The sequence below is a fragment of the Festucalex cinctus genome, chromosome 15, assembly GCF_051991245.1.
Source record: "Festucalex cinctus isolate MCC-2025b chromosome 15, RoL_Fcin_1.0, whole genome shotgun sequence".
Taxonomy (NCBI): Eukaryota; Metazoa; Chordata; class Actinopteri; order Syngnathiformes; family Syngnathidae; genus Festucalex; species Festucalex cinctus.
In genome coordinates this window covers 11,737,384-11,764,358 of record NC_135425.1, presented here as the reverse complement: position 1 = coordinate 11,764,358, position 26,975 = coordinate 11,737,384, and the positions used below count along the sequence as shown (strand labels likewise).

General features: G+C 39.0%; 1 protein-coding gene across 1 annotated transcript; it reads right to left on the bottom strand.

Moving 5' to 3' along the window:
• Positions 1-1,050: 1,050 nt before the first annotated feature.
• onecut2 (one cut homeobox 2) lies at positions 1,051-25,756 on the bottom strand. The gene is made up of 2 exons (XM_077497341.1): positions 24,215-25,756; positions 1,051-1,357 (listed from the first exon to the last, which is right to left on the bottom strand). Exons 1-2 carry the CDS (start codon positions 25,413-25,415, stop codon positions 1,068-1,070), a joined length of 1,491 nt encoding a protein of 496 aa, XP_077353467.1. The 5' UTR covers positions 25,416-25,756; the 3' UTR covers positions 1,051-1,067.
• Between the last annotated feature and the right edge of the window lie 1,219 nt (positions 25,757-26,975).

Below are 26,975 nucleotides of genomic sequence, written 5' to 3'. Positions count from 1 at the left end.
CTGAAGGTTGCGTGAGTGTGTGAATGTACAATTATACAGAACATTACATGATGAGATGACGAGAACGCAGAGTGGATTTCAGCCACTGTTTAGAAAAATGGCATCCTGAGTTTTCTAAGATGCGAAAAACCACTCGGCTTGGCAGAGAGCTCCAGTTCTATTGCAAAACAAAATGTGCTTCAACATTGTGCTCACATTCCTTGTACATACTCTTATTCACCATACTCCACTGAATTAGAGGAAAACTTGAATGTTGGCTCAGACTGTGAGGAAGGTTTATGTGCCTGGGAGGGTACTCGTGTTGTGTGTGTTTGTGCTTCTGTTTCAAGCCATTTCCTAACTCAGAACTGTTGAATTTGTCTACGGTAAGACTGAAGCTTCAAGTAAAAAAAACGATAGCAGGTGTTGAACTCTGTTTGGAAGGGGAAATGGGGTTTTCTGTTACTGTAATCGAACTTGAGGGTGAGATTAATTCTGTGAAAAAGGTGAACTTTGTCAAAAAATAAGACTCAAGTATGATGTCTTAATTCGTGAGAAATCTTTCCATGCTCTTTGGTTTGGTAAGTAACCTATATGTTTTGGACATGTGATGAAATGTCCATTCATTTTTAGCACATTCTGTAGTCATAAAGCTTTCATTGGTTCGTCCATTGGTTGCTCCTAGCTTATATTGCATAATAGAAAACATGTATTGTCCTCTCGTCTTTGGTATTTGGGCTAGTGTGTCAGTTTCTTGTCACACATGAGACACCAGCATTTTTTTTTTAATATATAGTTTTGTTCTCTGGCAAAGCTTTTACCCCTCAGCTTTTGAATGGATTTGTATGAGTCTGGAAAAGGTGGTTTGGCTACAAGTCGACACAGTAAGCAGCCCCTCTCTAAGTTTGTCACCTCTGACAAATGCAAACAGACAAACAAAACAAAAAGTCAAATGTTTGGTTTCCCGGTTTCCACTCCTTGCTTGGATCAGGCTAAACCTGGACCCGTGCCCTCAACCTCGCAAATCCCCTTACCGTTACCCGCCCCGCCCAACCCCCCATCCCTGTTATCTACCCCGTCACCCATTATCACGCTTTGGTACAAGTGCTGGACGCTGAAGATTGGGCGCCGGGACTGGCTCCGTCGTCTGTCCATTTGTCCAGGCTCCGGCGGCGGGCGTTCATGAAGAAATTGCTGACGGTGGTGAGTTCGAGGCCCAGCTGCTGCGAGATGGTGAGCTGCATCTCTTTGGAAGGCCGCTTGTTTTCTTTGAAGATGGCCAGCAGCGTTCGCCTCTGCAGGTCGGTGAAGACCAACCGGGATTTCTTTGGTGTGTTGTTCCGCTCCTTTGCTGTGTCCTGCTCCTTCCGCTTGCATGCTATAACCCACGGGCAAAGGAGACAAGAAATAGAAAATGTTAGAGTTGCTTATTCTCTCTGTATAATCTTACTGTGTGCCAGTGACGTTCAGAGCAGAGTTTCTGCCCGGGGCCAGATTGCCAACTTGAGCGTGGGTTCATATAACAGCAGGCAGAAAACTATGTTCACCGGGGGTGGACGTGGGAGGGGACAGCTGGTGAGGTGCTGATGATTACTTATTTTTGGAGACTCGGTTTGAATGGGATTTTCTCGGAATGTTGTAGAAGTGATCAGTTGAGAATGTGAACACTGACAGAGTGTTATTGAAATAGTGTTGCAGAGTGATGTTTATCTGCTTTCCTAATTATTGTGAGAAATTTCTAGTGCCAAAATTAACCGACTAATCGACAACTAATTAATTATCAAATTGTTCTGCAACTTCTTTAGTAATTGTTAATTGAGTCAGCGTTTAGAGTAATTGTTTAACTGAAAACTGTCCAACTACTCTAATTTCAAGTCCTCAATATCTTCACATTTAGTACAAACAGTAAAAAGGTTGGTGACTCCTTCTTTAGAACATCTGCTTCAAAGTCAAGACCAGGCCGGTGACCAGTTTAGCATTGTACGTGAGTTGACAAACTCCGGAGAATACATCTTGTACCGAGCCCATTCATTTCCACCGGAACGTCGCTCTGTGAGTGGTCCGAACGACCAGTGGTTCGGACCAATCACAGAGCGAGATTGTGTTTGGGGGCAGGATATGCAGCTGTGGTGAAACCAGGACGCGCCGACACCGTAGGAAACAAACTAATCTAACATGGATGAATAGACGCTGCAATTGATTCTGTTCTAAGATGAGAACCAAAGACGTTTTCATCCGTTGCCGTGATTAGTCAAAACAAACGTATGATATGCCTCATCGTCCAATCAGTCCAACAGAAATTTACGACTTTCCGGAGCAAATCACCATGGAGCAGTCCCCGATTGTTATCGTGGAGAACTCTTGAGTGAATCACAATATCAATCTAGCTATTGCCAAGTTAGTGTAAATCCACAGCTAACCTTGAATGACTCCTTTCAAAACATTTGTTGTGTAATTCAATTACAGTCAAAAGTAAATTAAGCCAAACAGGCACAAACATAGCATAAACTAGATGCAACTCCTCGGTAAATTAATTTGTTTTTTTTGGTTTTTAATTACAAATAGATGTTACAAATTAATTGCTTCACAATTTACTTTATCTTGGAAATATCTGCCTAAACTAGATATATGAAATGAAATATTACAACAATTCTATACGTAGTCTATAGTCTGAATTGGGACTTGAAAGCGTGAATGTGTTGTGTCGCTCAGCAACTGTTTTCACCAGACAATGTATGAGGAAAAAGTGCAGATAAGATCAAGTGTCAAATGTAAAAGTAGAGGCATCGCAATCACTCACAGACACACAAACACAACCGCTGCCATCAAGGAGCACGCTTGAGTGATTCAATCAAGGGGGGGTTTCACCCTCTGATCGGGGTTACAGTGAGGATCAAATGCACAATTATATTATTCAAAAGGGGTTTACCGGTCTGAGAACAAGGGGGAGGGTGGAAAATAAAGCGGTGGGTGAGCGTAAAAGGGGAGGGTTGTATTCTTTAAAGGTGAGACGGGATCAATGGGATCAATAACGCACGGTTGCTCTGTCTTTCATCAGCTCTCTGCCGTGAATGAGAGCGTTGCTAAACGTGTCAATAAGCACAGACAGTATCAGCAGAAAATATAGATCACTTGGATAGTTTACCTCCGTAATAAATACAGTACCGTAGTAATGTCATTGTAACCGTCCCCCAATGAGTATGCTGCAATCAATTTTCTTATGTCAGTATTATTCAGCTCTGTATTATTGCCCAAAGTAAGAGAATAGCAGTCAATTCATTCTTCCTCAAAGAACAATCTACATCTATATATTAAAATAGGAACACTCAGATCCTTTTATGCAGTGATTTGTCAAGTGTATTATAGCAATACGTATTTAACATGTTACCTAAAAAAATACATTTTTATTATCTAATGATATAATTACACTTTTTCATGCAGCAAAATAAGGAAAAAATAAGCAAACTCAATATATTCTCATTTAATTAATTGTAATTACCTCTCTATGGATTACGTTCCAACTATTGGATGACGGTGAACATTTTAGTTAGCGTCTGACTGGTGAAATTCAGATAAAAGCATAAAATTTCATATGAAACTTATTGCATGTCTTTGCGATATGCATTGCATGGGCCAATATCGCGATATTGTTATTTTTCCGATATGCTGTGAAGCCCTAATCCCACTGTTCTTTTATTGACACATTTATTGTAAAGAGAGATGACAAACAGACATGGGCTGAGACGAACAGACTGGAGTGGAACAACAATTGTGGAAGAGGAGGCGATATGAGAAAAGTAGAAAATAAAAACAGTTTAGATGATGGAAGAGGTGAACAAGAGAGTTGAGTAGAAGCCAGAGAAAGTAATATTATAGCAATTTTTTGTTAGCCTCCCTCTGTTTGACTTGATTATTTTTCTTTTTTTACTTGAGACTTTTTTTTTTTTTAATATTTAAAAGGAACATTGCACGTTAATTAATATAAATAAATGTAAAATATAACATAAAACACTGTGAAGGATTAGTAGGACTGCTAGTTTAGGGCACACTACTTATAATGTACATGTCATTCTTTAACATGAAGGGGCTCGAGGATGGAACATCGCAACATGCCCTTGAAATGAGAAATTTTAATTTTGAGAGTGACACGGAAGAGGGGCTGGCGGGGTGACTTAAGAATGCGAACAGGTGAAAGCGTATCCTGCCGCGATGCATGCGTGTCCATATTTGGAAGCTCATGTGTAGCAGCTAACCATGAAGTTACAAGGAAGGTTTTCCTAGCTAGTCAATTGCTGCTAGCACTCTGAAATCATGTTGCTATTGCCTATTGGATATGCCTTCTCACATTACAAAAGACTGCTTATAGGTCACAACACAAGTACTTGCAGTTGGGCAAGCTTGCGCTGAAAAGCTATCGTCCTTTTAAGCGGCACCGTGGCACATACCAAGAAAACAAAGTGCAGTGTGAAAAGGCCTTAAGTCTCCTCCCCCAAACCAGAAGCTTGGCATAATACCAAGACTGAACTGTGAGAGGCAGCATGGTACCACTGGGCATGATTAATAGTAGAAGTATAAGAAATTGAGAAAGCTAGCGAATTGCTAGCTTCTCTGGGAACTACTGTATGGTTGCAAACTGTTATTTTTAGCGTTTTGCTATTTTAAATTACTTGGGAGTCACTTACATTAATGGTCCTGGACCCTGGTCCTCAGGGACCAGTATCCAGCCTGTTTTCCATGTCTCACACAGGTGGAAATCGTTATCAGGCTTCTCTAGACCTCGCTGATTAACTGATGATATGAATCACCTGTGTTGGCTACGGGAGACATGGAAAACAGACTACATACCGGTTCCCGAGGACCAGGGTTGAGGACCACTGACTTTCATAATTGTTTATGAAAATGAGTCATGTCAACTATATGGGCAGATGAATCCTTCTGAAAACTAAGATCTTTCCATTTACATGGTTCCAAAAGGTTCATTTCCGGCTAAATCCTTGACCTTCATTTTGTGTGATGCCTTTTTTTTTTGTAGGCTTGCAACCATATCCACAAGAGAATAATCATTGACATTAAAACACCGTAATACTCTGAAACCTATTTGGAGAGCAAACAAAAAAAAAATGGAATAACTGAAGCTTCTGAATTATACATTGGTAGTATCATATTTATGATGTGTGATATCTTAGTGAGAGAGTATATGCCCCATCAATACATTTGACAACTTGATTCTAATGACTTAAATAGAAATAAATAAATAGAAAAAAAACTGCAGTTATTCTTGGAAAAAAAAGGGACTATAGTGGAAGACCTGCTTACATTTCACTCCAGTTGACACAAGTTGTGGTGCTAATGGGATGACAACTAACCTATTTTTTAGTCTTTGCCTCATTTCTGATCTTTTTTGGCTCTCCTTCAGTTTTGCTTTCATCATCACTCTTTTGTCTCCATTATCTCCCTGCACCATTGTCTTTGGTCCATCCTCCTACACCACCACCCATCGTTTTACTTCTTCTGGCCTGCTTGCATCACTCCCCCCCTGCCTCGCCCTCATCTTTCTGACTTGCTTCATCCGTCTTTTTTTTTCCTTTCACCATGGCTTGCCTCCTCTTGCACTCTGTATCATTTTTTTATTGCACCATTACCACTTAAGCCTGGCATCCATTACACTGAGGGCATGTAAGTGCAGTAAGTAGTAAACTCGTCCTTCAACATACATTTCACTGCTGGAGTGTGGCGCCACATTTTGGCACATCGAAACGCTCCATCAGGGGCCGGCAGAGCTGAATGATTATTTTGTTCAATCTCTTGACAGCAACTTGTGACACTGTTTCTCACAAATAAATACATTTTGAAATGCTATGTGATCATTTAGAATAAGGAAGCAAAACGTACATTTTCAAACAGGCGGCCATCCGCATAGATATCAACAGACCCGTTGCCAGATCCCAGGCTTAAAGGGATAATTATGCAAGTTCCTTTTGGACGAAACAAAATTTGTTAAAGTTGCAATATGGAAGATTTTTTCCCCAAAATATCTTAACAATACCCTTTCTATTTGACCATTTATGACTAAAACATATTCTAATTAGTAGATCCACATCTTAGCTGTTCACAATGGGTACTCCTACAAGCCTCTGGCCAATATTTTTCAGGAAGCATCCGGTCCGATTCGTTCGAATTTCCCGCCCTGTCTGCAGATGTGACGTCATGCGCGTTCTCGTTCATTGTTTCCTGTAGTCACTAAGACGGAACTAGTACAGATTTTTGCTGCAATGGAGTGTACTCAGAAGAGACCACCATCTGCATCTAGAGTGCCCCAGACACCCGCAGTTACTCGCGGAACGCTAAAAAAACAAAAAAAAAAAAAAAAAAACATGTCAAGTGCCACGAAAAAAACAAAACTAAACTAAACTTGATAGTGACCGACGCCGGGCAAGAACGAGAGTGAACATCGGTTTGAAATTTCAGCGGCGGAGAGAGTTCAGATCGGACTTTGATTAGAAAAGTGATTCACAACTGGCTTTCTTCCTGCTCCAAAAGGTAAGAAGCGAGTATCTTGATATTTAGAAAAAAATGTGTTGTTTTCAAATAGCAGTAACCTCAAAATCGATCCCTTCTCGGTCGTAACTAGGGGTGAACGAGGTAGACTTCAACATTTAGCGTGAAAGGGGTGGCAAGATTGAATGAAATAGAAAAGAATGACTTTATGAAGAACAGACGTTCCATTCTGCGGCGTTTCTAACAGGCTAAATGTTGCCTGTTGTGATAGCCTATTGTAGCTACATCATGCTAGCGGAATGTGAACGCTACTACTGAATGGCGATAACATTCACAGCCGTATCACACTAAGCAGTGAATGGGTCTATATATTTTTCTCAATCGTCAATTTCCATAAATGACGGCCCACCTTTTGGCTAATGCACAATGACACTAGCCTCGGGGCGACAAACTAATAATGACTTGAATCAGGTTCACGTCCGTCGAGCGGGGTGACTACAATATGTAACTGCATATTGACGTCGGAATAAGGTCCAATTAATTGACGTAATTTGCACATCGTTTTGGAGTACAGTACAGAACTGGTCTTCGACTAAAGCAATATGATCTGCACGTCCCGTGGGCATCAACTGTTTAGTGGGGATCGAACATCTCATTCCATGATGTGGCCAGCTTTGTATAACATTATAAAACTTCTTACCTCTGAAAATACCTCTGAAAACATAGTTGATTGGATATGAAGAGTCCAGCCTCTGAGTCTTCAGTAATGAGGTCGTGCACGTACGAGTACGTACGTACGAGTGCACGCAGCGTGTACGAGCGTGCAGTTTGTTTTCGGCCACAGGTGGCAGTAGCTATTTGAAATTTTAAATCTTCCATATAGCTTCTTTAAATTACTTAGTTTAAATTAAAAAAAAAAAAAGGTTGGAATGAAAATGTAAAATTTAAACAATTCAAAAATTTGTATTAACAATATTTGTTTATGCTGATTTTATAATTGTGTAGTGTAATAATTGAAATTGTATTTGAATTTCAACGAATTGCACAGCCCTACACACTATTATAATATATGCTGCTCCAGGGTGTGACACTAATGTCAACTACTGTAATGGGGCAAATGTAAAAGTCAAATTTCATGACAAATAATGATTCTTCTTCATCTTATTCTTTTCGTATGCACGCACGCACACACATACACACACAATATATAGTAGATTTATATTAAGGCATGCAATATTTTAGCACTTAGCAATCAGCAGTCCATAATAACCCCGTGTCTGTGTGAGTGTGTGTGGTTGTGCTTAATGCCTCTTCCCACTTTGCCAACCGGAAATGCTTTCTCTGTCTCTACAGTGTGCTGTATCTCTGCTTAGTTTGAACATGAAAGCTCCCAAAACAGGATTGAACCGAGGCTTTGGTATTTCCACTAAGCAGTACAGCTTGCTTCAATTCATTGTGGTCCACAATTTTTTGTTTCCATTAAACAAAGAAACAAAGTTAATGTAGACTACCAAAATCAATATTTTAGCAGGCCATAGCAGAAACTATAACTATTAATTAAGTCAATGACCCTCACTGATTATCCTTTTCTGTTTATGTAAACACAACACACATGTAGGGGTGCACGCGCACACCTATACACACACACACACACACACATATGAAAACTTGTTCAAGATCAATTCCACATACACTGTCCTATTGATGGAACCACCCACAGGAGCACTAAAAGTGTAATCACCCGCTGCTTTAAGACGTTTTTAATGTAAAGAAAAATATGGAATTACATCAGCGCTATTCAATACACTTAGCAGCTGAAGCACTTAATCATGAATGTAACTGATTGGAGATCAATACGAGCATACAATTAATGGTGTAAATGTGCTCTGCCTGTGTTTCTGAGATATTTGTGATTGGGAACACAACATGATGCAATTGTGCAGACAAACATACAATCACCAAATAGTTGTATATCAATATTGACCACTCAAAAAGGTTTCCCTTTGTATAATCAGTCCATCGTGTATAAGGTGATACCATCAGACAAAGATCTGCACACATATACATTTACCAGGCGTAACAGGCTGACCAATCACATCCTCTGATAATAGTAGGATGTGATGTCCTCAGCGGGCCTTGATATCATATTTCTTTTTTCATTCCAAAGTTTCTTTTCAGTTAAATGTGCAATAGGTGCAATATACACAAAACAACAGCTGCAGCGTCATTTGATACCTGTCTTGTCATTTGATGTACACTTGGGGGAGAAAAATGTTTTGGATTTCTTTAATTTGAATATGGACAGTGGTTGCACATGGTTAAAATGTGTTGAACTTAAAATTTGTTTATTTTCAAGGAAAATGCATCAGTTTACTACATTTTAGCCATACTTGTCAATAGAAAAAAAACCCATTTAGAAACAATGTAAAAATAAACAGGAAAATAGGCTGGTACAATGTATCATTTAATGGACCAATATATCAACCAAACATTTATACAACGTAATGCAGTTTCTCTGCATCTGTTTCATCAGGCAGGAGATAGTTGCCAGTGTGGATCCAGAATTTGACCTGTCACTAATCGTTATCAATGTACTTCTTCCACTTTGCACCCGAGTATTAGGAATCGACCTCATGTGTGCACATATTTCAAATAGTATAATACCGTAGTAGTATTTCAGTTTGAGTTTAGTTGAGTTAGACCAACAGATTGCTTAAAATAAAGAACCTCTTTTAAATAAATAAATAAATAAATAAAGAACCTCTTTTTGAGACCAAATGTTGTAACCTGACAAGCAAAGAGGTTTTTGTCCCCAAACATTGTTTACTTTAACAAAGTCACATCTGAAATAGAAAGCTGAAATTTTACTTGATGAGTCATTTATCTCAGTTTGCTTATGGTTGTGCATCATTTTGGTTTTGCGTCAGAAATTTGCTTCACCATTTGTACACTTGTCCAATAGTTCAACATATTCTACCTTGGTACATGTAGTCATTCCCAGCAAAGGAGCACTAGTGCCAGAAAATTGTGTCATACACACACAGTGGGTAAATGTACCAAAGACTTTCGATGATCATACTTTGTATTTTAAAACTTTCAAAAAGCCTACATGTAAATTCTGAAACAAAAACAAGCAAATGAACAATGGTGCGAACATGAAAAACAAAATTCTGAAACAAAAACAAGAAAATGAACAATGGTGTGAACACGAAAACAAAATCTATCTATCTATCTATCTATCTATCTAGCTATCTATCTATTTAGCTATCTATCCTAACGAGCTAGCTCGGTAAGATAGCTAGATAGCTAGATAGCTAGCTAGCTAGCTAGCTAGCTAGGTAGGATCTAGCTAGCTAGCTAGCTAGCTAGGTAGGATCTAGCTAGCTAGCGACCCATCTATCCACCCTCAAGACACGAGTCTGACTACGGCAACAGAATGATTAACTAGACTCCAAATTAATAAACATTTGTATTTCCAATCTTGTCTCTTTGGAGAGACATAAAAGCTTCAGGGAAAACATTCACTAACCTTGACTTGCTAAATGTTGACAGTGAGGGTGAGTCAAAGGGAGCCACTGTTTGGTCACACACATACATGTATACACACTAGACAAGACTAATAGATGATGAGTTAACTGGCTTCTCTGTACTCGATCTTATCAGCTTTGTTTTTGGCGTCCTGAAGCCATCGGTGGTCTGTCTCACAGCACACAGCCCGGCGTAGAGCAAACACAGGCAGAGAGATAATATTCTGCGATCAATACTTTGGATTGTTATTGATGATTGATCAAGTGGAGGTTCGCCAGCTATAAATGGAAATCTTTGCAAACCGCTCAACTCTGTCCTTGTCTCTGTTTTGATCAGGTCATACAAGTTAATCAGATTTCCTTGTCTGTTAGATGTGAAACAGAGTCTTACTAGTTATACGAATCTGATGTTTTTTGACATCAGAATTTAATTTTGTGTTGCCACAATGAATGGGAAAAGATAATGAATGGATGTGGATAATTTGGAAGAATGCCTCAGTATGGATAGTGAATGGATGGACACATATTTGCAGCTACTCTCTCCCGGTAACCTGTCACTATTAAAGGCTGCAATATCTGCAATTGGATCCTATCCATCTAATCTAAAACCTAATCCAATAACAGACCATATCAACTAAATGAATCCAGTTATGTGGCACAATCAAATAGAAGAGGATTCCACCCAATCTCATAAGTCTAATGCACATCAAATGAGAGCTCTTTTTAATGCTTTTACGACCAAATGTAAAGGGGGAAAAAAAAAATCAGTTTTCTTCATTGTCTCACTTTATGTTCAGGTTTGCTTTTGACTTGTCAGCACAAGCCGAGCCAATGATAAGACTTGGGGTTAGCTGGAGAAACAATCTGGAGAGGAGATAATACTGTAAAGCCCATCTATACTTCAAAATAGTGAACAATTGAGGATTAAGTCCTAATTCAGTCATGTGATAACATGAAAACTATGAGCTACAGAGTATTGGTAGAAATATTAATAATAAAAATTAAATCACATAAATGTGATTTTAAAAAAAAGACAGTCATACGCATTGCGCAAAATCCCTGTGAATATGCTTGATAACAGTGAACTTCAACATACAGTACATGCTGAATCCGAACAGTGTATGCTATCAATATTAGCTAGCTGTGTTGCATAAACTCTTTTGACATAAACACATGCCTGAAAGTATCAACATCTCCACAATAATGCAAGTCCCATGCATGGACTTTGTTGTGCACCCATTGCAGAATTAATTCAGGCTTGCAAAATACAAGTTTGACAACACAGTGAATGTTTACTAAGGTTGCAGTTTGCAATGTTACAGAAATGTGCTGCATCCTACTTTTGCCCCACTTTAAATTAAGTTAAATAATGTTACCAAAATAGCAGAAACGGCTCTCGGTAGCTATGATGTGCTACAACCACAGCAATAAACAGTCATTAAATAAAAACACCTGGTTTAAAGGCAGTGTTAATTTCAGGAATATTTGCCTCACAAACATTTGCTATGTTTTTAGCGTGCATTTTACAGTAAGTTTGAATAGAAAGAATGTACGGTAGTCAGTAACAACTGAGTGGTACTTGATTACCAGTTTAATTGTCACATAACTAAGCTACAATCTGAATTTACTTGTATATTAAAACAATATTTTGACTTGAAGTGAGAAGAAATTCCATTAATACGTTCCAACCCCCCAAAAACACATTACAATATTTATTTATTTATTTATTTATGTTTTTAACGTTTTAAGTAAAGAAAAACAGGATTGTATTGTAAACTGGGTCAGTCATAACTAATTAAAAATTAAATACAATTAAGAAAATTGACAAAAACGTAGCATTATACAGAGTCATTCATCTATTACGGTTATACTTGTCTGCAGCCAATGGAAATCATCCAAATCTAAATTAAGCCCTACATATTAGCAGTAAGTACCAGTAAGTTGTTACGGTGAAGACTTGGGAAAATTTCTCCAGGGTGGAAAACTTTGAATTTGATTATTTCAATCGACAATGAATCCAGACTTCAGGCAGACATTGAAAAGGAAAGATTTCCATATTTACTAAAGTATGGCAAATGTCCAAATACTTTTGACTCGTCTACATGAAATGGCTGTACAGTAATTCTAGGACCCTTAATTTTAAGAGGCAAACTTGCACATACTATATGTAGATGTGCAAACAGTGGATTCCCACTATTTACACTTTAATCTCATTCTAATCTATTGTATGTATTGCTTACAGATAATGGCAGTGAGATATGCTTTTCAATTAAAATGTTTATCTTGAAAAATCACATTTTATTGTGTCGTGTATGTTTTCTATTTTGCTTGTAATGATAATAAGGGTAAACTTTTCATTTAATAGCATGTTAATCATCATATTTCCCTTCTCTAAGGAGTACATACGGTCAGTCAGCTCTCCCTCCCCCACTCACTACCTCCCCGTCTCTTCCAGGAACCAGTCTAGATCAGGTTCCTACAGATCAATGGAGATCTAGGTCCGTACCGTTTACGTTATCCTTGCCAGTATTAATGCTCTTTTAATCTGCTCTGGATTACTGCCATCGATCCGCATACATCCACCCCAACGCACGGGCCAAGCCCAAACTGCTGCTTCACGATCGAACTCGCACACATTGCCGCAGAAACCTACTGACTCACGCACACACACGCACGCACACACAGAATATCTAAATAAAGCAGACCAGAGACAACAAATGTTGCTGTTTGGTGTCAGTATCTGAGCATCAGCTGAGCATTGATCCACTACAGACGCACTTCAGCACATTTACAGGCAGCTGAGGCAACAACAGACAAGAACTCATCAAACAACAACCAATCTGTTTTTCACTCAATGCTGATGATTATATGATTCATCCATTTTCGATATCACTTTATCCTCATTATGGTCACGGGGTACACGCTGGACCAATTGCCAGCCATTTATACCAAGATATATACAAATAGCCATTCACAGTCACCTCCACGCGAGATGAGACGATATGAGACAATTGGTGTAAGTTTTCAATTAACCTACGAAATTTGAGTACAGGTACATGCACACCGCGCCAAAATCTGCCTGCACCTTGATCACACCATCTGCGCCACCATTAAGACCTACTTTTTGTGAGTCTAAAATCGAGTCTACTTTTTGTTACCAAATTGCGAGATGCGTGTCAGCAGCGTCTGCCGAAACGCCCGTAGAGGCGTAATACGGTCCCAGACGAGGAAGACCAGACTTGCCACTAGAGTAGACATATAAATAATCTACGAAATCTATAAAAATAGGGCCCCTAGACTCTAATCTGCTGGTTATATAATCATCATTAAATCCTTACATATCATTAAATATTTTCACACTCAAGGTACTAAATGTTGTTGTGTATGTAATGATTAATTTTAACATGATAATATATTGGATGTACCTATTTTAAGACTGCACAATTTTGTCCGACACAAGGTCAAATACCAAAAGGCAATGAGTTGTATTTGTCCTTTTATTTCTCTCAGTGCTGTTTGTCTTTCACCATAAAGCCTGTCCAGAGACTGACGGCTCCGTGCCGCCTGTCTTTATTCATTACACCTGCAGACAGAGTTATTTCAGCCACTCTGTGACACCAATACTAATGAACCAGAGGGAAGTAGAGGACGAGACCGAAAATTTCTGAATGGCAACACATAAGGAAAGACAGACAAAGCGAAAAATGAAGGTTGGTGAGTGACGTCCAAAGTCCTCTAGCTATTTAAACATGCCTCATCTACACTTCATCAGGAGTCACAGTAGCTACTGTTTGAGATGTAATGTCATCAAATCTCACAACCAGAGATGGGAAAACCAGGTCAACAAAGTAAAAACCCTGCCAGTTTGGCTTTTAGCCACAGGTGCTTCTCGTAATGACCTCGTTTACCCGCTGGTTGATTACAAACAACTGTAGCTAAAGCCAAACCGTGGTAGAGTTTTTACTTTCTGGACCTGGATTTCCCATCTCTGCTCACAACCCAGCAGCCAAATAAGCTTTTACTAATGTTACAGACCAAAACTAACTGAATGTTTGAACAAATAGTACCTCATTCTTTATTGTTCTTTTCCACCTTACAAGGCCCTCAAAGCGCTTCACATTCGACTACTGATGGCGAAGAATCAGGAGCAACTGGGGGGGGTTCAGTGTTTTGCTCAAGGATACTTTGACGTGGTCGTAATGGCATGGGATTGAACCCACAACCTCTGGATTGTAAGAGAATCACTCTAAATCCTGAGTAAAATTTAAATGAATAACATTTTGGGCCTAGGTTTTTAAGTTGACAATTTCCCTTAGTCACTTTCTGAATAGCGCCTCAAGGACACAATAATCTTATACCAACATGAAAAAAAAATTCATTCCAATTAGGGCTAGGCGATAAATCGAATTAATTCGATACATCGTCATTTTAAAAAAATCGAATCGTTGAAAATTTGTTAAATCGTGAAATCGAGTTTTGTCTTCTGGATTAGAAAAATCTGTTGTTCTTATGTTCTGTTACATCCAAATACTTTTATATGTTGTAATTTTGAACAAATGGCAGAATGCTGGATGGGTGGTTTAATAGCTACCAACTACTTAATTGTGGCATTTAAGCACAAACTATGAATGTTAAGTTTATGTTAAAACTAATCTAGAATCAGTATACGTTACTGGTGTCTGAACATTTTGTACAGGAATTATTTTTGAATAAGTGAAACCTTTAAATGATTTTTTTTTGTATTTATTAGATTAAAATCGATTAAATCGTCATCATCCTGAATGACTGCAAAAATCGAGATTTTATTTTTTGGCCATATCGCCCAGCCTTAATTCCAATGTACATTTACTCAAAATTGCGAATGAGGGCCTGACTCACAACCTTCACTTTATTCAAAAACTGTTAGATACGATTAAAATCAGAGCTCAAATTCTTCCACACTAAACTCATCCGACCATGCCTGTAGAAGAAAAGTGTGTACATTTAGTCACCAAAAGATCTGATTTCGACTTCTGTTGGAGAATTGTCTTCGCGCAGACGTTTGTGTGAATTCTACAAGCGCTCGGCCTCGATGAGTTCAGAGTACAGATGTCACGTTTGATTTGACCGCCTTAATAAAGCTGAGACAGGACCATTTTCTCCTCTGAACTTGGGTTGCTCTCAACACTTGTACCACTCCAAACATCCACGGCACCATAATTGTTGTAGACAGTCTAAATAAAATAAATCACTACACAACGCCAGTGATATTAAAAGCCACTGTGAATGTTGCAAAGAGTGAGAACAAGCAAGGCTGATGTTTACACTTTTAAGATATTGACGAGTACCGTATTGTGTTCATGTTTATGTTTACACCCACTAGCGAAAAAAAAAGAGAAAAGAAAATATGACCAGACCAGCTAGAATTATTTTCCGTTTCCCTTGTACTCAAAAGGTGAAAAAACCAACAACAACCACAAAGCAAAGACCTTCAAAGGTCACTTGCTGATGTAGGGGGACAACAGGTCTCCCACTTTATGCGGAGCCGCACAGCAATTTGATCCCACAGTTTGATTGGCTGTCGTTTTCTAAAGTCAGTTCTCTGCTGGACAGACTAAAACCCGTCTTTTATCCCGAGGCTATCAAGAAAGCAGTCAAGGCTGTCATCACAGGTTGGGTGCCAATCAAACTGTGCATCCTGCAAACACCTCGGCTGCCTCTGCTTTATCCAACGAATGAGAGGAGCGGCAGTTACAAAAAAAAAATAAAAAATACTAACAACCTGGTGAAGGTGATGGAAGGCACTTCTCAAAAGCATCAGTCAGACACTCTAATGCCATGTTAGTTAAAAAAAAAAAACATGATCGCACTTCCAACCACTAAGTAGGATCATGTTTTTAGAGTCATGTTTTGTTTTTTGTTTTTGCTTCGATGTTGGAACTTTTAAAGAGCTTTATCCAATGTGGAGTTGCAATGTGCTTGCAGGACTTGGCTTGCGATCCTCTGATTAATTGTGTATCATTCACCATAACCACAACTTCAGGAACAGGCCAAATGCTACAGAGAAAAATGTGGAAATTTGAAATTCTTGCTCGATCGGAACACATTGAACACATTTCCAGTATGAGGATGTTGTAATGTAATCGCGCCATGACGTCCCTCTTGTTTGCTACAAGCTCAGTTTGAATGTAAACAAACAACTGCAGTTGCCTAATGGTTGGTGAGTAACACACATAGAGAAATTGTCAAACAAAAGGTAATGATGATGAAGCTCTACTTCTGGTATCCCACTGAGCGCTGAACATTTGCAAGTGTTTTCTTCAAGGACTCAAAAGATGTTTGGCAGATGCTTGCCAACAGTTTTAATGGTGGCTAACGGTTTTTCTTTTCTTGGAGATTTTGGACATCCTCAAAATTAGAACATGTTCAAAATGTCCTTGCAACAAGAAAAAACTTTACAACTGTTGGTGGAAATCTGGCAAACGTTTGGTGAACGTGACCTGACGAGAAATCAACATTTGCCATTTTGTACCCTCAGTGGGCTTGGATAAAAACTCATTATATACTGTAGGTATAGAATACTGGTATATCATTATTATGAATCTAATAATTATGTTACCCCAAAAAAGTATTGTCATGTCATGAAATTGTTTTCTGGGGTAAAATACATTTTACTGTAAGTGTTCCCTCATTTATCGCGGGTTCATCTTTCGCAGCCTCGCTTTTTCATGTATTTTTTAGTGTGTCTTTTTTTTAACAGCATGCTTTTTTGGTTTGTTTATTTTTTGGGACAAATGGGCATCCGCTGATTCGTCTCGATGAGACCTTTCCAACGGTGTCTGTCCCGTCACCCCATGCCATTGCATTGCGCAAATAAAAAATACATACTTTGCTGTATAAGTAAATTAAAAAACACATACTTTTAATAGAAAAAAATGACTGTAAATAAAATAAAAAAAAACATAAATGATGAATGAAAAAACATTCATAATAAACTAAAAATCATACCAAAACGAAAAAACATATAATAAATGAAAAAATACATATACTGTGCTGTATAATAAGTAAAAAAACAAAAAACAAAAACATACTTTTAACGTAAAAAAATAATGTAAATTTGAAAAGAATATATATGATCAATTAAAAAGCATTTATAATAAAGTAAAAACCATACCAAAACAAAAAAACATAACAAAAAAAAATATATACAATTACGTAACTGGATTTTTTTTTTCAATTAACGTGGATTGCCATTATTGCCTGTAGATTTTGAAACGTGACACCCGCGATAAACAAGGGAACACTGTATTAATTAAGGTTTTTTTTTTGTTTTCTTCCAATGAGGTGTAGTTTTCCACATCTCAATTAATAATATGGAATTCTATTAAGGGACCACTATGACAAGCTAAACTAAACTAAACTAAACTAAACTAAATTAACTAAACAAAACTAAAGTAAGATAAGCTAAACTAAGATAAGTTAAGCTAAGCTAAGCTAAACTAAACTAAATAAACTAAACTAATATTAGCCCTACTAACCTTGATAACATTGTGATGATGTGCTTACTGCAATAACCCAGTACTGTATAACCCAAAAATACTGACACTGGATAAACAAATAAGCCATGTTGTAGCTATGTTACATTCATGTTTAGTAAACAAGAAGTGAACATTACAACATTTTCAGTTAAATCATCTCAAAGTGAAGCCCTACAGAGCTCTCACGCCTCCTTCTCCCAGCAGCCTAAAATCCATTATTATGGATCAATAGCAGACGGTGAATATGCAGGAGGTCCAAAGAATAGAAGTTGAAAACAGAAGCAATCTGTATTCTCACAGTCTGCAACTGTAAGTCCAAATACATACTGTACGCACAAAAACACAAGGAGAGTAACTGCTGGTAATCGGCGTGCCATAAAGCAGAGTCCAGCTCATCAATAATGCACTGTGTCTGCTTGCAACTGGACACGTAAAATGGAAAATATTTAGAGCCGAATCATTTGGATTTTCAGTACAATTTAACCAAAACTACTGTACTTAATACTTGCACATATTCAAGTCAAGTGTGACATTTCAAAATTCTTATTACACTACGGCCAACTATGGTTAAGGATGTCAAAGGTAGCGTAGTAGCAAACATGTCACAAAATGCATTAGTACTGAGCTAGAGTATTCTAACACTGATTTGAGGATCGTTTTCTTGTCATCCATAATTCACTTGGAGTCGCAGGCAGCATCCTCCAACCAAACAATGGGCTACACACTTCCTCCCCCGCTTTTGTTCCCTCCCTCCATTTTGCCTGGTTAACCCGGCTGTGAGGTGAAGAAGAAGTGAAGTGAGCAGACCGAGGAGGGTCACGCCGAGATTCCCATCAATAATTCATCGGGCTGCTGCTGCCTCGGCTCTTGTGTTCAATTCCCCTGACAATCACATAATACCTCCCCCCAAAAGAGAGAACGAGAGGGAGAAAGAGATTCAAAAAAGGTAGGAGGAGGTAAGGATGCAACGCTTGGGATACATTTCAAGGCCGCACCTTTGAGCGTTTTCCGACCATAGGAACAGCCACCATAGGCTCACCATCAGGAATATTTTCTTCAAAAAATTCACAATTTCAGAGCCATGAAAATTGATAGGTGAGATGTCTGAGCACAGCGAACTTAATTACAAGCCAATGCTTGGAGTTTAAATCACGGGTTCTTCTGCTTGTTCTGTATCGTTTTGGCAATCTGTGATTAAAGGCAGCACGGAAGTTATTACGCAAATGTCTGAGGCAACATGGAGCTGAATGACTTTTCTGAACTGGGATCGTCCAAAAACTGTTGAAGATGTCTGTGGATAGTACTTACCAAGCAACTACAGTACATTTCAAAAGGTATTTAGCATGGCTGGACCAAAGAAAGAAAGAAAGAAAGAAAGAAGGAAACAAACAAACAAACAAATAAATTCTGGGAGTGTCACAGTGTTAGTTAGCAAGCAGGCTACTTTTGGCTATGATAAACTGATGAGCAGGGCCATCCCATCGTTCAGTTCCATTCCATATAGGTTCACTCAGTAATGCAAATAAACTCTCGTGTCTGCACTTTTATGCAAAATAAAATGTTTTCTTCTTTGGCCAATACACTACAACTCCTCGAGGTTTTGTGTATTTGTTGTTGTACAAACCTAGTGTTGGTCTAAGACATCTACACTGTTGTGAAATAATTTAGTAGCTTAGTTGAGTGCTAGTGAACCCCTAAGTTGGGTTTTGGTATCTTCATCAAAGATACAGTGACATGACTCAGGAGAAACCAAGACTTGAACAAAAACAACATTAATAATATGTAGGATATTAGTAACCACAATTTTGAAGATGTCTTTCAAATGATTGAGCCCAGACAAAGAACGTGTTTCTCCTGATTCAACCTCACCTCAGCTGTTTCTACTCAGATATCATTAATACTCAGCATGGCGGACATAGTAGATACAGAGGACTGGACTAAAATACTTTCATATAGAACAGTCGAATCGGTAGCTTTATTTATTTCAAAAAGATTAAGTAGGGCTTCAAAGTGTTTATTCCTCGCAACTGCTACATTTACCACAGCTAATATCCGGGGTTGCAAGCTCTAACCTTTGACCCCAGCTCCATAAGATGGCTGTAGCATTGTTGATCTAGGATTTGCAGCTCCCTGTTGTCCCATAGCCGTTCGAAAAGTCATACTGGTGAAGAGTGAGTGCAATGAAATAACTATTGTGATCCCTGCACAGCCACACGCACAATCTTCACAATAACAACCACAGCTGGTCACCTCCTTTTACAACATTGAGTCGTAGTGTGTCAGTGGTAGTTCACAATGGAAAAAAAAAGCTCGTGATGCTTTATCAATAAACTGTGTACAATGTTTTGAAGCTCCACAAATACTGTACTGTATTCTTTTGTTTTATTTTTTTTTGGAACCACAAACAACATTCTGTGATTGTCAAGGAGGAATCAGAATCATTCTTATAGGCCAAGTATGTAATAAAGAAGACAGTGTGGATATTTTAGAGGCTATTGGCAATAATTGTCCTATCCATTGACCATCTCTGCACTTTGCTTTTTAAAAGTTTCATTGATTTAAAAATAATTCCTGTGCAAAATGTTCAAACAACAATAAGGTATACTTTTTAATAATCCAGAAGACAAAATTCTATATCACGATTTAGTACATTTTCTATGATTCGATTTTCAAAATGATGATTAATCGTATTAATTTGATTAATCATAAACTAAAACTGCACAGCATATATATTACAGTTAGTGAAAAAGGGCTCTGAAATACAAATCTTCTTTTACAAAAGATAGTAAGCCTTTTAATTAGGGATATCAGGCAAATACAATTTTTAATCGTTTAATCACATGACTTCAATAGTTAACACGATTAATCGCACATTTTATAGCTTTTCTAAATGTAAAATAAAATGTACAATATATTTTTCTGTTTCCACACTTAACAAAAGTTAATAAATGTTAATAATTATCTTTATAAAAGTGGGATGAAAACAAGACTAATAGAAATATGGCTGCATCATTTAGTCATTGATACAGTAATTTCATAATACTATAATTCATCAAATTTAGTTGAAATGAAAAGGTGTAATGTACTGTAAAAAACGAGTGTGATATTAATTTGTGGTGAGGCCATTTTTCTGCCACTAAATGGCATAAATGCATTTGTAAGACGGTGAAAGCTCAGCATTTTTCTTTTCATTTTAAGAGCTTTCTTATCTTTAACATGAAGTAACTTGTGAAAATCTGCTTTTAAAAATCTGTTTTTAAAATTGTAAAATACAACTTGACCTCAGTCTGCACAAATATATGCATTATTAGTACATTTATTTCTGCTCAATTTTGACGTGGATGTGTCTGCTGCGTTGTGACTGGAAGGTACAGGCTTTCCAACAGTAAGGGGTGGTTATTAATCATGCGTTAAAAAAATTTGTGGCGTAAAAGAAACTTTAAATTAACTCAAAATTAACACACTACTTTTAATATGAGGATTATTTTATAAGGCAGTATTCCGTTTCATTCATTTGCTTACACTATCCATGAAAATGGCAGCTGGTTACAATCGACCGAGTTTAGTTTACTTAGGGTGTCATTCACCTGACGGATTTTTGGTGTTTGGAAAATGTGGCTGGGAAAACACAATTTGTGTTTTATACTGACATTTACTGTTGATAAAGCAATATTCTAAGAGTGAATTTTAGATGTTTAACATAAGCACATGTTGGACATGATGAAGCCAGACAGTACGGAAAGCGAAGCTTCACAAGACAGCAGAAGCAGGATGCGGTTCAGTGTGTGTCTGCGCGCTGCCATTTTACAACACACATAGCATGAAAGAGCCTCGCCCGCCCGCCCCTCCTCACCCCGACCCCCTCCTTCACTCAAGGCATTTCCTGTTAATCTATATAATCAAACAACAGCCGTCAAAACTGAGCAGCCCCTGCCACAGGGTCGATAGACAGAAATCAAGGAATCAAAGGACAGCGCAATTGTGCAGAGATAATCGCATCTGTCAGAGCTTGAGCACAAACTGCTTTGATACACAAACAGGAGCAAAAAAGTAGAGGCCATCACTCAGTCATCTGTGGTTTGAATTCCATATATTTATCTTAGGGCTGTGCAATTAATCAAAATTCAATTACAATTTCACCTACACTAAGTGCAATTACTGGAGAAATTGCGTGGGAATGCTGAAAGATGAATGCTCATAGCTGAATGCTGAGATTTGAATGCATGTGGAATGCTTATGAAGCCAATTGAGAGATAAATTATGAAATTATAAAATTATAACCTCCTGGTTACTGGACAATGTGCTTTACCAACTGTGCTACGTGGAAAGTGATACTTAGAAAAAGTTCAATGTCTGTCACATATACAATTAATGGGGAAAAGTTGATATTAAATGTTAAATTGTGCAACTACTGTTAGTAATGTGGAATCAGGCAATATATACACAGGAAGGCGTGAATTTTTGAAGCTAGTTGAAATTTGAACAATGTAAATTGGAAGTATTATGTGGGAGGAGTTGTTACGTGGCAAAAAAAGTGTAGAGAATAAAAATCACAATAACATAAGTGGCAGCATTCCCACAATTATTGCAATCCACAAATACAAAATCTGCACGATCGTAAACAAAAATTAGATTAGTAATACTCATTTTGAGTTGTTTAAATTTACATTTTTGCAAAGGAACTTACATAATTACAGTGTTTCAAATCATTTTATTTGTCTTAATATTTTTAAAGGTTTAAACATTTTCTCGTTTCATACAAAAATAATCGTTTGAATAATCATGCTTATTATTTTTTCCATAATCTAACAGTCCTATTTTCTCACCAATTTTTAAAGCGCAAATTTGCACCAAACCATTCTGACAGTCACGTTGATTGATTTATGTTCTTCTTTAACTTTAAAATGGTTATGATTTGAAGATAAAAGTTGAACATATTGGTCATGATATAATGCACAACAACAATTTCAGCCACAATCCTAAAAACTGCACTGTTTTGAAACCTTGGTTAGTATTATCGAAATAAAATGTGTATTTTACATTAACACACTTCAAAATACAAATTGACATTCACAATATAATTTTATTAAGAATAAAAAATGGACTGATTCAAAACAATTTTTAATCCTAAAAAAGAGAACATTTGTTGTTGTCAGAGCACAATATAATTAGGCCATTTGAGCAAATCACCAATAAAAACAGTAAACATAATTGGAGTAGCCTACACATAAATGTAATTTAAAATGGAATGAATGCCATTTTTTTTTAATCCAAATTAACACTACAATACAAAGATATGTAAAATAAATTCCATATGTCATTGTTTCTGATTTAATAACTAGTCTTATTTAAACACTTTTGGATTTATGTAACATAGACACTGTTTATTTATACAAAACATCTTTTTTTTCTTTTCTTTTTTTACCTGCTCCTAACAAAATAGATAACTTCATTTGAAATTCAGGAATTTTTTTATAGAGTTAGATTAGAACAAAATTGTGCATCTTAACTACAAATTGAAATTTATATTTTACCACCAACAATTGGAAATAAAACAATTATTCCGCTCTCATTTCTTTTTTAATTTAATAATTTTTCATGACAAACTGCTTTTTCATAATAAGCTTTGTTACTGAACGAGCTGTAATTCAAATATTTGGATCTTTATTGTTGTTGGTCTTAAAAAAAAAAAAAAATGCTCTCTTTGATTGTGCTTTTTGTTATTGTTTTAAAGGGGAGAAGTACCAATGTAAAATATTATATTTCCACTGCTCTTCAGTGTTTGAGGTGCTCAAAGAGAAGAATAAAATGACATGGAAATACATTTACTCCGCGGAAAATTATTGTTACATGCAAAAATAATGCAACAATGTGCCTTGTATTCACTAGCCCTCCACTATATTGTCACTCCAAAAAAAAAAAAGTGCCGTTTTGAAGAGAAAGGTGAAATGAACCTTGCCTTAACTGAGAGTGGCCATAAGAAAACTGCTTGTACAGCACAACTAAACCTCAGCAGCATCACTCAAGCCTCCTTTTGGTGCAATTTACCACCGCAATCACGTCTCTCCAACAACACCTTAAAAAAAACAAAAAAAAACACCTGAACCTTTTGTATGGCCCCTGCTGCTGTGGCTGTCCCCTGCAGACAATGGGGAATTGTTGTTGGGACACAAGCCAGGTTCCTCACTAGAGGGGGCCCCAGACCCATTCAAGTGACAACCTTTCTGTCACAACCTCCTATGAGCCCCTCAAGCAAGATGAATTTGTTTACATACATATCTATCTATCTATCTATCTATCTATGGTAAGAATTAGATTTAACCAAGCATGATTAATTACTTATAAATAGCAAGAAAAATTGCTTGAATTTTACTTTTTAACAACAACTGTTTGCTGTAATTTAGTGCGAGAGTGTGGATACACAGTGCGTGAGAACATTGCGTTTGGAGGGAAATCCTCTGACCTGGTCATTCCCCATCGATCGCCTTATTTGTTGATCAATAATGGTAAACATAATGTCATGTGATTCCGAATAAATTTCATGGTCCACTTGAGCATTCTTTTTTTCTCAGTGGAGACAGTGGGGGCATAATTCAAAATAAAATGAGCCAAATATGGCGACTATGTTAAGGTGGTAAGGGAAAAAAATGTCTGCATAAGTTACAGCACACAGTATATGAAGAAGTGTGTTACCTGCCAGTCTGAGTGCCGACATCCTCTGAAATTCAGGCTCCTGCAGCCACTTCCACATCCGCCTGAAGGTCTCCCGGCCCGACTTTAGTTTACTCCAGGGTTTGGGGTTCCTCAGCAGGTCCGACAGGGTCCCCTGGGAGCGGCACAGGACCCTCTGGGCGAAGATGGCCTGAGGAATGCTGTACCTCTTCAATTCGGCCGTGATCCTCTGCGCCACCTCCTTGGTGTTGATCTCCTCCAGCTGCCCCGAACTGTTCCCCCCCTGCGTCCCCGAGGAGGAGGGCGGTCTTTCCCTGGTGGAAGCCAACACGGGCCCGTGGGATGGAGAGTGGAGGTGAGGGTGGGGGTGCTGTCCAGCAGACGAAACGGGATGTCCCGTGTGGTGCATCCCGTTCAGGTGCGGCATCATCCCGCTCGCCGGCCCAGCGAGGCCTCGGTGCTGGTGGTGGTCCCCCCTGGTGAGCATGGAGGCGGTGGGGTCGAAGTTGAGCATCTTGTCGTGGCCTCCGTGCGTCGTGGTGCCGTAATTGTGGAGACCCTGCTGGGTGTTGTGGAGGGAGCCCAGGCCGTTGCCGAGCACCGGGGATAGACTCTGACCCATCCCGGACATGGGATCCTTGTGGTAGGGGTTGTAAAGGTTGTTCATGCCCGGTAGCACACGCTCGTCCCGCATCAGGGTGAAGCTCCCGCTGACGTTGCCGGAAAGCCGCTGGTGATGGTGGTGGTGGTGGTGATGGAACTTGTCGGACACGGTGGAGATGGGGGGGAGCGGCTGCAGCGGGGTTAAGGTGGTGTAAGTGCCGCTCATCCCCATCCCGGGAGAGGACGTGTCGCAGGGCACGCTCATGGCGTGGTGCAGCGGCAGGGACAGATCCGGACGGTACTCCCCGCTGCCGTCCAGTATGGTGGCCATGCCGGACACCATGGCCGAGCGGGATGACGCGGCAGCGGCGGCCAGGTCCTGGTGTATCCGCAGGGCAGCCGCTGCCGCCGCCCCGTGGCCCCCCACCGCCCCCGAAGAGCTCCCGCGGCCGTGGTGAGGGCTGTGGCCGCTCATCAGCTCCACGTCAGGGGCCACGGAGCTCACCGCCAACCCGCCGTGCAGGCTGCCGATGCCGTCCATTGTCATGTCCGTGTTCATGGCGTAAGCGTCCAGGTCCTTGGCCAGGCATCGATAGGCGTTAGTGTAGGCAGTCTTCATTCATCTGTCGTCAGTCCATCAGGTCGAGCGGAAATATTTCTCCTTCTTCTCCTCCTTCCTCTCTCCTCTTCTCCCCCCTGATGCGCCGGGATGGGTCAGTAGCCGTATCCCCCTTTTTTCCTTCACTTCCTCGCTTGTTTCCCCGTCCTCCGATGGCCTCGCCACTCTGCTCTCTTTGTGTTTGTTCCCCGGTGGGTGCACATCCGAATTGTGTTGATCTCGATCATACGGGCCTGTGCGGTGGCTCCCCCATGTCCAGCCCTCTCCTCCTCCTGTGTTGCTCTGCTCCTCAGACGGGAGCTGTCCACGGTCCCCTAGTGGACCGCTCAACCCAACCTGCTGCCGAAGGGAGGGGTGGAAAAGAGCGAGCGAGTAAATGGGGCGGCACCCTCTTTGACTGATTGGGCGTTTAACCAATCAGGGTACGCTCTGGGACGTAGTGGGCGGGACGAGCAACATCACCAGTCGACGCATTGTTGTAATCAGTGATGATAACCAACGTCACCCTTTAAATAGTAAAAATGAAATATATGGAAACTAAGCACATTTTGTTATTCACATTCACACATTAAATATTTAAATTCTATTTAAATTGTATGCTTATCCACATTAGTGTATCATGAGTCCACCATTCATGATTGTTCTTATCCAGCTAGCATTCAGCATGCTAATAAACTACACTTAAACCAGGTGTGTCCAAACTATGGCCCGGGTACCATTTGCGGCCAGTCGTCCATCTTTAAGCGGCCCAAGACAAAAATGAAATTTAACATGCTCAACAAGGCTAGTTAAAAACAAACAAACAAACAAACAAACAAACAAACAAACAAACAAACAAACGGAGAAGAGTGAGAAGGTAGGGTGTCGAATAAAAAGTAGGTGCCACTACTACTAATAATAAATTGGTTAGAGCTTAGTTACCTGCAAACTATATGACTTAAATTCAATTTTAGAAGCATTGTTTCTTCAATTTTCTTCTCTCTGCCAGGGTCCAATTTATGAACAGTAATATTCATCAAGTAACTGTTTTGAAAATGGCTACCTTGTTTGGGTTCTGAATGTGGAGATAGGATTTTGTCACTGTTCAGTGCAGAGGTTGCTCTAGTCCAGTTGGATGCAGGGCTGATGCCACCCCATAATCTTGAAAATCCTCAACTATTTGCCTAAAACAAAAATCTATTATCTAGCAGCTTTTCAATTTAATTGTAAAAACCCCCAACATATAATTGTTTGCTTGATTGATTTTAGTGCATTTAACAAAGTCAAAAAATGTCAAAGCGGCCCTTGTATCATTCCTTTGTTCTGTATGCGATTTCAAATGAAAAAGTTTGCACTGAAACAATATATGATCAATTACAAGGCGAGGAACTGCATTGCAACATGGGAGTTTCGAATATTTGTATTCAGCACGTATTCATTAGCTTAAAACACCTTTCACCTCATTTACAGTAAGCAAGACTGCAAACTACAGCCATTAATAATAAACATACCGGTAAATAGGCTACCTTAGTGACAGCGTCAGTCAGAACTTATTGACTTTGCAAAGGCAGACATTTTAAT

Coding starts and splice junctions, on each gene's coding strand:
- onecut2 (XM_077497341.1), bottom strand. CDS start 25,415: ATGAAGACTGCCTACACTAACGCCTATCGATGCCTGGCCAAGGACCTG. Junction 1,358..24,214: donor GTCGGCACTCAGACTGGCAG/GTAACACACTTC, acceptor CGTGGGTTATAG/CATGCAAGCGGAAGGAGCAG.